Source organism: Lynx rufus, unplaced genomic scaffold (genome assembly GCF_022079265.1).
Source record: "Lynx rufus isolate CCGP_SWC_20201006 ecotype Redwood Valley unplaced genomic scaffold, mLynRuf1.p SCAF_2, whole genome shotgun sequence".
In the NCBI taxonomy this organism is placed as follows: Eukaryota; Metazoa; Chordata; class Mammalia; order Carnivora; family Felidae; genus Lynx; species Lynx rufus.
Window position 1 is genome coordinate 202,049,196 of NW_025814834.1, and position 10,860 is coordinate 202,060,055.

The following is a 10,860-nucleotide window of genomic DNA, read 5'->3' on the forward strand; positions in this document are numbered from 1 at the left end:
GGAAGGCAGGGCTCTAGACCCCAGCCCTTACCTCCCCCCAATCCTGGGGACTCCCCCTTCTGCTGCCTAGGTCACCCTCCCAAGCCTCTGTGGTAGGGTGGGATCAGGCACCAGGTTGGAAAAGTGTCAGGGGCTTGGAGACACCCCCAAAAAACAGGTACACACATACACACATACAGCCAGGCATGCAGTGCTGAGCAGCTCCAGGCTGAGTACCAGATGAATTGAGGCTGAAAGAGACATAGAAGGCTTCATTCTGAGAGGACAGGCATGTCCCTTCTCTCAGGGACCCTCAGTTGCAAGGGGACACACAGCCCTGCCTTCAGGGGGCCCCCATGCTGACAAGAGGTCAAGCTCTATAATGTTTACTCGAGAAGTGTGGCAAGGTATGTTGCATAAAGCACGTCTTCACGGCCATAGGAGGACTTAGCCAAGGAGGCTTCCTGGGAGGAAGCACAGGGTGGGGGTACAGGGAGGACCTCAGCTGTATCTACAGAATCCCTGGAAGAAGGAGAAGCCAGCCAGTTCCACCTCACACACAGGCTGCAACCCAAGGGGCAGATTCAGATATCCCTCAGGGTGGGCCCAGAGCCCAAGGCAGAGACACCCCAGCTGCAGGCGCCCAGAAATGCCTCAGATCCACCACACAACCACACCCGGATAAACCGAGGAGGACCCCCGGCACAGGGCACCCCCAGGCCCTCCCAGACAAAAAGGCTTAGGCTCTGCTGAGCCCCGGATACCGAAACTGGGAAGGGGAGGCCAAAGGCCGAGTCTGCCCAGAATAGTATGGGCACCTGGTCTCCTGGTCTCCCCTGGCGGGGCTCCTTGGACATGGGAGAGGCAGTAAGGAGGCACTTCTACACATTGCCCACTCCAGAGGTCTGGGGGGAGTCTGGAGACCCCCAACTTCTCCTCAGCCTGGGGAAAGGGTTCCCTGCCGCAGTTTCTTTGCTTGCCCTTTCTGAGTTGCTCTTGAAACTCACTCCCTTACCCAGGAAAACAAACAGATTTGGAGTCAAATGGACCTGGGTTCAAATCCCAGTTCAACTCTTTACTGTGTGACTTTGAGCAGATCAAATGTCCCCTTCAGTGAGGCCTTTTTTGGGAGCCCTTGTTTACAGAGTACATGTATTCCCTGTGGCCCCCTTTCCTACTTTATTTTTCTCTGCGGATTATTCACTCTCTGACATTGCCAAATCTTAAATTTGTCTCCTTATTACTATCTCCCCGAGCTGAAATTCAAGTTGTCCATAAGGACAGCAGTGAATGAATGAGAGCCTCTACTCTCAGAGCCTCAACTACCTCTTTTGTAAGATGGGAAGAGAGCCACCACCAAAAAGGCCATGGTGATGTGTGAAATGTTTGCACCAAAGCTTGGCATGGAGGAGGTGTTTGCTCAGTGGGGGTCTTTTTCCGGGGACCTTCCAGGAAGGTGGGGAAGGAAAGACTCCACCTGACCTGACGGGACCTCCCTGCTTTGTATTTGCACTGGAGCTGGGTCTGCCCTCCACCAGCTCTGACCCAGCAGCCCCTGTTGGCATGTCCACTCCCCTTGGAGTCCTGTGGCCACTATGGGGAAGGAGCCTTGAATACTTGGCGAGAGAGCTCTGGCCAGAGAAATGGAGAAAGACCTGAGTCCTAGCCTGGAGCAGCTGTGTGGGTTTGAGCAAGTGGTTGTTCTTCTCCAGGCCTCAGTCTCCCCATCTGTACAATGGAGGGGTGTGCTCCGAGGGTCCCATCTCTAGGCTTTGCCTACCTGTGAGGCCTGGGAGGCTGAGAAGCTTCAGTCAAGAGCTTCCTCTTTAGCCACACTCCCAAAAACTTGCTCCTGCCTTTGCCTGGTGAACATACTCTTTCTGGTTCCCAAACACCCACGCTCAGGGTCCTGCACACTTAGGTCGTCAAATGCACACAAGGGTACATGCGCACACAAGGGCCCATCACTCTCCTTTGGATAGGAAAGAAGCTCTTTCAGCTCCAGAATGACCATATTCCATCCAACCTCCTCCCAAATGTGGCCTCTGACCCCGAGAATGAACCCCAATACAAACCAGGCTCGGGAAGGAAGGAGATGAGAGGCTGTTGGCCAATAGAGCACACAGATTGTGGAAATGGATGTTCCCTTGGGCCAGTCAGCAGCCCTCCCTCAGCCTCGGTTTTCTCATCTGTAAAATGGAGAAGGGATTACCTGTGCCACGGGATGCTTGTTTGGAGTAAATGTGGTAACATATGTAGTGTGCTGGCACCGTGCCTAGCACACAGTAAACACCCACAATCCGGAGCTGTTATTAAGGAAATGGACATGCTTTGAGCATCTACTTTATGCTAAAGCTCCAAACAAAAGCTAACCTGGGCATCCTCAACCCAAGAAGGGTCTAGCACCCTGGTTCCTGTCCCCAGGATAAGATGGGGGTCCTTGCTTGGCAATGCCCTGGTCTGAGCAGAGGAGTGGGGCCCATCAGATCCTCTAAAGGGGTGGGGATGTTACCTGAGAGCCACACGCCGCTCTGGGTCTCCAGCTCCCCAGATCCCTCAACAGGCTCCCAGGCTTGGCCTAACCCTCCCATTCGGGGCTCACCCCACATCAGCCCCACTCCACCCTCTTCACACATACAGACAGAAACATTTATCACAAAATCATTCTTTATTGGATGGGTCACGGATGGCATTAGGGAAGCACTGGAGGCCATACCCCGGTTGGCAGAGGAATCAGGTGTTGGCTCACACCCTGCCTCCTCTAGGGCACCGCAGGGTGGGGCTTGGCCCCCAGGTCCTGGCTGTGGCGCTGGACGCCAGGCTGGGGTGGAGGTGGGGTCGCGCGGTCCGGTCCGGGCAGCCTGGCCGGGCTGCAGTTTCCCCCAAACGGCCACCAGAGGGCAGCCGGCCCCCAGCGCAGAGGAATTCTCGGTTGCTCAGGTGATGGCTTCTTAAAAAAATAAAAAACCAGAGGCTGGTGTGTTCTCCCAGCAAACCCGAGAGGGGCGGGCCTGGGGAGAAGGCTCTGGTTTCTATGATCTCTTTGATAAAAAATAAGCAAAAATAATAACAAAATACGTGGTTTCTCTTTCTCCCTTTTCCCCCTCTAGGAACTGAGGTCAGCAATGGGGGTCTGGGGACTGGGGATACCCTGGTATGGCCTGGATTTCAAGGTGTAGGTCTCTTGTTTTCCCCTTACCACCCATAAATAAATTCATAAATAAATAAGTAAATAAATAAATTATAAATAGATACTCTTTTTGTATGTGCACATATATAGAGATACATCTTTCTTTCTCCTATCTAGGCAACTGAGTGACTAACCTCTCTGACTCTTTAGCTCAGAAATTCAAAAGTAAAGTGACATGATTAAGGTCAAGGGAGGGGGAAGATCAGGGACTTGGAGTGGCGCTGTAAAACCCCCAGCAGCATCCTGGAACTCCAAGCCAGCTGGGCTGTTTCTGAGTGGAACACTGGCCACCTGAACATTCGAGAACCATGGAGCCAGCTGGGCCCTGTAGGGATCTGAACAGAATCCTGTGAAACACCCAATGTCCTAGAACTCCAGAACCAGCTGGGTCTTCGGGGTGTGGAGCTGGGGGTGGGGGGTGGGGTTGGAACAAAGCCCTGGAGGACCTAACATTCTGGAATTCTGTAGTGATCAGGGCTGAAGGGTCACCAAGATATGACTAGACATCACTGGGGGAACGGGATCGGAAGGGGATCTTGGAAGAGGAGCAACAGCAGCAGATGGCCCACAGCACCTTCTGCACGTCCTGGTTGCGGAAGGCGTAGATGATGGGGTTGATCATGGAGTTATAGGTCGCAGGGAGCAGGGTGAGATAGGTGTAGAGGGGTGGGGAATGGGCATCGCCCAGCAGGCAGTAGACAGTGAAGGGCAGCCAACAGGCAGCAAAGGCGCCAAGCACCACGGCCAGTGTGGCGATGCCTTTTCGGGTGGCCACGTAGTGGGAGGCGGGCAGCAGATGCCGCTGGAGGGCAATCTGCTGGGCATGGCGGCAGACGATGCGGCAGATCTGGGCATAGAGCTGCAACATGATGCCAAACACCATGAAGAAGGCAATGGCCAGGACCACCAGATGGTTCTTGGAGAGTGGATATACCACGCCACAGGTGGCCCGGGCATCCAGACAGTTCCAGGCCAGCACAGGCAGCAGCCCCAGACCCAGGGCGCCCCCCCACACTAGGGCCAGCATCACATAAGTCCGAGTCACCGTTGTCTCTGAATAGTAGGTGAGGGCATTGTACAGAGAAAGGTAGCGATCGACGGTGATGGCGAGTAGGCCGCCGACACTGGCGGTGAAGGCCATCGCCAGCACGCCAACCAGCACCAGGCTCATCTCCGCAGAGCCAATGCAGAACACAGCAGCAAAGTGCAGGACCAGGCCCAGGCCTGCCAGCAGGTCGGCCACGGCCAGGCTGCCCACCAGCAGGAACATGGGGGCGCGGAACGTGGGAGTGCCCACAATGATGGCCACCACCAGCGCGTTCTCACAGGACACCAGGGTGCCTGAGATGCACAGCACCACATCCCAGGCCTTGGGTGAGGGTAGCGGTGCGCCTGGGCCTGTGGGCCCCTCTGCTGAGCCCACGCTGCTCACATTCACGTTTCCTGAGCCAGCAGAGAGCCAGGCCAGGGGGCTGCCTGCACCCCACATCATGGTACCTGTAGGAGAAAGGCCCTGTGAGAAGTTGGCTGGACCGGGTGCTGGGTGAAGAGGTCTGGAGGGGATGAGGTGCCACTCAGGATCCATTGTTAAGAGTATCTCAGAATACCTGGCTGGGTCCCAGTGCCTTGTCCCCCAGTCATGCCCCAGGGCTCCTTCCAGGATACCTTTGTCTCCCCCACATACACACCCCCAGGCCAGCAGGTCTCCAGCAGACCCCAGGCCTGGGTCTTTTCACTCTCCCTTCCAAACCCCTGGGTCCTGCAGGCCTCTTTCTCCCACGTGTGCGACCAGAGAAGAACCAGATGAAGGACTACCATTAGTGGATGGGGGCCCATAGGATCCAGAAGATGCGAGGTAGGCCCAGGACTGGGGAAGGGAAACATCTCTAGACTGAGGGGAGCTCTACTTCCTCCGGATCAGGATGACGCTCAGTTTCTGAGGCTCACCAGACCCCTCACGATTCTCTGGACTGCCAGTCCCAGGCTCCGCCCCCAGGGAATGCGCCGTGAAGCTCCTGCCAGCCCCCACTCTCCACTCCTGGGGTATCACCACCTAGGAACTCAGCCCCACCTCCGACATACACCGGCCCAGACTTCTGTCCCCGCCAGACCTCTATTTCTTCCTGAATCTCAGGATCTTTGGAACAGACACCCTCTGCTGGAGGCCTGGATCCCTGAGTCAGACCCCTCCTTCTGCCCGGACACCTGGACCTTGGACCTGACTCCACATCCTGTCCGTAAGTCTGGATCCCTAAGTCAGGCACCTCCTCCTGCTCGGACGCCTGGGTGCCTGCCCCAGATGCCTCCTGCCGGTCCCACCGGCCCAATCTCATAGGACCATCAGTCCCTTCAAGGGCCTCGGGGCCTTGGAGGAGTGCGCACCCCGCGCGGGGTCACCCAGCTGACGGCTCTCAGCACCCGGACGCTGGGTCCCCGCCTGCTACCCCAGATTCTGGGCTCCGGGTCTCGACCTCCGACCTCGGCCAGCCGCTGGGAGCCTGTCCGCGGACCCAGTGCCCCAGCATCCTGCGTGCCCTTCCGGACGCCTGGTGCCCGCGCGGGGCCCCCTACTCACCTCTCGGGACTCGGCGTGGCCGGGCCGCGGGGAAGCTCTGCTCGGGTCCGGGCGGCGCAGGGTGTGCGCGGACCCGGAGAAGCCCCCGCGGCCGCGGGAGAAGCGGCGTGAGTCACCCCGCCCCGACCCGCCCCCGGCCACCGGTTCGGTGACGTAAGTGGCCCAGCCGGCCAATGGGTGCGTCGCGCTGGGGCGCAGCGCGCGTCGCGCGGCATAGTAATGAGGCCTCGCACCGCCCGCTCCCCCATTCATAAAAAGCGACCGTGGCCGCGGCCCCGCCCCCCTCCCCAATCGGCCCGCGCTGTCCTTGACGCGGCGCCCTCTGCGGGCCGGGGTTTCGGGGGGCGCTGGTGGGAGAGCCTCGGAGCAGTCGCAGGGAGGCTGCGGGGAATATGTAGGAAAAGCAGAAAGGGGCCCCGGAAAGGCTGTGGGGTGATGGGACCCTCAGGTGGTAGAGACGGACGGGATTCGGGTGACGGAGACCGAGGGATGAGGCTGAATGGGCGTCCTCGGCGAGGATGACGGGGGTTGCCAAGATGATGGGGCCCTGAGGTGATGGTGACAGCAGCGCGAGGGAGCAGGGAAGTGGGTGGCGGTGACAGTATGAGCATGGTGACAGGATCTTGGGGATGGTGGCCATGGGGCCACGGTGCCATAGAAAGGGAAGCCCCCAGGGCAACCAGAGCAGGGTCAGGTGACTGACATGATGGGGCTCAGGGATCCCAGGGTGTCAGAGGCAGTGGTGAGGGAAAGGGAAGACGGTGTGTCCAGATGATAGGACTTGGGGTCACCATGACCCTGTCACAAGTGTTGAGGTACTGAGGTGACAAAACAACGAGAGAAGAGGGTTGTAAGGTCCTGGAATGAAGATACCAGGTGACTGTGGTGAATGAGCCCCAGGGTGAGAGGGACAGGGTACGCGGTCTAGGCGGACAGTGACCAGGCAAGTGAGTTGCTCTCAGGGCAGGTCCTCGTGATGCTGGGGCTGGGATAAGGAGTTGGGTGACGTCACTCATGTCAGTCCAATAGCGCCCTCCCAGCACGGAGAGGTGGGCCTGGCAAGATTTCAAACCCTGAATTATTTATTCAGGGATCTGGAAAGCCAGCAGGGGTGGGGGGTGGGGGGCACTTCCCCGAAGCAGCAGGAGAAGGGGAGCCGGGAAGAACTTGGAAGCAGAAAACCTGGCAGCTCAGTCCCCTGAGCAGGCCCCTCTTGACCTCCCACCTTAGGCATCCTGGCAGGGTGGGGGGGTATGGAGAAGGGGCTCCGTCTTCCCCGCCCCTGCCTGTCCTTTGTCCCGGGGACATACACTGCCCCCAGCTGACTTTTCCAGATGTGCCAGATGTGCTCAGGGGGAGAGGAACTGGCCGCTTCTCCTTCCTCTGTCTCTAGCTTTGGTCCTCAATGCAACCATCCGGGCCTGCGGGGTGGGGGTGGAGGGCAGGGATCAGGTTAGGGGTTAAGGAATCGAGAGGGGCTCAGATCCCAGGCCCCACCGACTTCTTCCCTCAACACGACACCCCTGTAGTTGTTGGGGGAGGGGGTGACAGGCCAGTGGCAGGGTAGAGGGAAGAGGAGACGGTAGGAGCTGGGGAAGATGAGGCGTTTCAGGTTGGGTGTGGCAAGTTGGGGGTGGAGATGGTCAAATCCCAATTCCTCCATTTCCTGTGTGACTTTGGGTGAGCTTCCTAGGCCCATTGTGCCTGTTTTGTCATCTGTGAGATGGGGATAATGTTAGTGTCTACCTCAGGATTGTTGGGAGGGCCTGGTGCCATATCAGCACTGGCTGGGTGGGCTGCCAATTGTATACCTGGCAGGAGGAGGACGCCTGGGAGGCACAGATGTGCAGGTAATAATTGAGGTTCTAGGGGTAGATGATACCACGCAGGGGAGGGAGCGGAGAGTGAGGAAAAAAGCCCCAGGGAACATGGCCGCTGAGGGCACAGACTGTGGATGAGTGTGTCCTTGCCAATTTCCTCCCTCTCCCTAGAACCCCTTCACTTCCTTCAGGACTTTGCCTTCAAGTCACTTCTTCTGAAGCAGGCTTCCCTGACATCTGTCCTCGATTACCCCTCCCCCCATCACTCTCTCCCCCACTTTCCTTGATTTCTTATTTTTCAGAGCACTAACCCCTCCTTACATTATCTGTTTATGCACGTAGCTTCTTTTTTACTACGGGTCAGCCCCACCAGAATGTAAGCTTCATGAAGGTAGAGACTTTGTTCTGCTCTGGGCTGAGAACAGAACCTGGCTATTTAGTAGGCGTTCAACAAACACTTGTTGATTGGATGGTTAAAGTAAAAAGCAGCATCTAGAGAGAGAGGAGAATAATGATAGGCACACTGTCAAGAGAGTGGGGTCGCCATAGAGAGAGAATACAGGGCCATCAGTCCCCCAGACCTCAGGTATCTGCTCTCTCCCCCATCAGAGCTGGGTCCCAACAACCACCCAGCTGGTCTCAGGGATGCGTAAAGGTGGCTGGGAGGTAGGCAGGAAAGAGTGGCATGAGGGACTGTCTTCTGTCATTCTCAGTAGCAGTTATGGTCCTTTATTAAAATTTTTTTTCATAAATAAACATTAAAAAAAGACGGGGCGGCTGGGTATCTCAGTTATGCTTCCAACTCTTGACTTCGATTCAGGTCATGATCTCATGGGTTCATGAGATGGAGCTTTGGGCTCTGCACTGACATCGCAGAGCCTGCTTGGAATTCTCTCTCTCCCTCTTTCTCTCTGCTCCTCCCTGCTCACGTGAACGCATTCTCTTTCTCTCTCTCTCTCTCTCTCTCTCTCTCTCTCTCTCTCTCAATAAGTAGAGGTGCCTAGGTGGCTCAGTCGGTTAAGCATCCAACTCTTGATTTCGGCTCTGGTCATGATCTCACGTTTTGTGGGTTCGAGCCCCACCCACATCAGGCTGTGCACTGACAGTGTGGGACCTGCCTCAGATTCTCTGTCTCCCCTCCCTCCCTGCCCCTCCCCAACTTGTGCATGCGCTCTCTCAAGATAAACATTTTTAAAAAAATGTTCATAGCTTATTAATCCTCTCATGAAAAGTTTGCACAATCACCACAGATAGTCATGGCAGAATCTTTACTTCTTCTGTTTGTCTACACCAACATTGGCCTGTGTGGAGACCTGACTTTCTTCATTCTGTTCTCCTGTGCCATTCGCTCTTTTCTTGAGGTCTTTTTCTTCTCATGCGGCCCACGTTCTGCAAGGCTCTCTTTGGGTTCATTTTTCTTTGCATAATCCAAGGAATTGTAAATCAGGCCCAAGCCAGTTGTGCCACCACCAAAGTGGGTTCTGACTCAAAATATAAAGATGACAGCTGGTGTGGTCTTGTACAGTTTGGCTAGTTTTTCTCAAAGTTCTGTCTTAGGTACTGTTGCCTTCTCAGGGCAAAGAACATCAGTGACCATGCTTCCACTGAAGTAGTTGGTTGGTTAGAACGCCCTGATCTGTAGAGTTACAGTGTCGTTCAAGATGGAACTTGGTCCTCAGGCAGCCAGGAAAGAGAAGAGAGCAGTGATATTTCTAGTCATGAGAAACCCCAGAGACTCAAGCAAAGTTATGGATTTTCACATGGGCACTCTCTCCACGCTCCAAACTGCCCTATATCAATGGGACGATGGAGGCCAACACTGCCAACTGGGTCTCTCTTCTCTAAAGGGCTACCGTGCGGCCCCTCCTCTTCTTTCCTCCTTATGCCCTCTGCCATACCTCCTTGCTTCCTTCCCACCGCCGATACCCTGTCCAGTCCTTCCCAGCTACCAGGTGCCAGACTAGATCGAAGGGCTTACAACAACCCTGCATCCCCATTTCATAGTTGAAGTCTAAAGAAGCTGAAGGACTTGCCCCAAATCACAGAGTAGATGGCAGAGCTGGGATCTGAAGCCAGTGTATGCGTAGCCAAATCCACTGTGCCTTCCATTCTATCCTAAACATCACCGTCTCCCCTGAAGCAGCGGGGAGTGAAATTTAACCAGGGCTGACAATACCTGCAGTTCCCCAGGTGACCACCAGATGGCCGTGAGCGCTCGCCTCCAGGTAAGACTTCTTCCTTTACCATTCGCTCTCCAATCAGGGGAATCCCATGGGCCTAGGCTCTCATTGGCGGTGGGTGTGTGGCCGAGGCACAGATAATATTCACACAAGCTCCGTGTCCAAGCCCCAAGAATCTGGGCATCATCAGCGCACACATTCTTAGCACAGACCCATTTGTTCATTCAGCCAGTATTCACTGAAAATTCCCTGGGCTTCAAGTGGGTGCTGTGGACAGAGAGATGATCTGGCCACATCCCTGCATGTTATTTCTCTCTCTGTAAAAAAAAAATTATTTTGTAAGTAAACTCCATGCCACACATGGGGCTCAAACTCACAACACTGAGATCAATACATCCTCTACCACCTGAGCCAAACCGGCACCCCCACATCCCTGCATTTTCAACATGCAATAAATGGTTATTGAGCATTGTGCTATTTTCCAGGCATGGTTCTAGGCCCAGGGGATACAGCAATGAACAAAATCCTTGGCTTCTTCACAGAGCTTCCATTCTGATGGGGGAAAGACGCACAATCTATAAGTAGACACTTAACATGATATTAACTAGGGGGTCCTTGAGGGTCTCACAGACCAGAAGGACAGACTAACATGTACACAGTCACAACACGATACAATATGGTTACTTAATAAACACCTACTTTGTTGGGATGAGCACTGGCTGATGTATGGAAACCAATTTGACAATAAATTTCATATTAAAGAAAAAAAAGAACCCCCCCCCAAATAAACACCTACTTAGCCCTTAAGTGTATAGGGAGTTAACTACAGAAGAAGATAAACAGGGTTTCTCCCTTCGTAGGAAACAAAAGAGTAATTCGTTATACATATGATACATATTCTGAAGGAAAAAGGAAGTAGCATGGAGAATAACCAGGGGCCCTCTTTGAAGCAGGGAGGTCATGGAACAAGTCACTGAAGAGAGAAAAGAAGAGTTTCAAGGAGAAGGCACACCAGTACGAAGTCTCTGAAGAGGGAAAGAGCTGATGTGGCTGAGACAGAGAGAGGGGATGGAGACGAGATCTTAGTTTCCATTCAGGAGCTTCCCTGAGTGGGGA

At 54.9% G+C, this 10,860-nt stretch overlaps 1 protein-coding gene across 1 annotated transcript; it reads right to left on the reverse strand.

Moving 5' to 3' along the window:
- Positions 1-3,668: 3,668 nt before the first annotated feature.
- GPR3 (G protein-coupled receptor 3) lies at positions 3,669-4,676 on the reverse strand. Its single transcript, XM_047085952.1, has one exon. It carries the CDS (start codon positions 4,659-4,661, stop codon positions 3,669-3,671), a length of 993 nt encoding a protein of 330 aa, XP_046941908.1. The 5' UTR covers positions 4,662-4,676.
- Between the last annotated feature and the right edge of the window lie 6,184 nt (positions 4,677-10,860).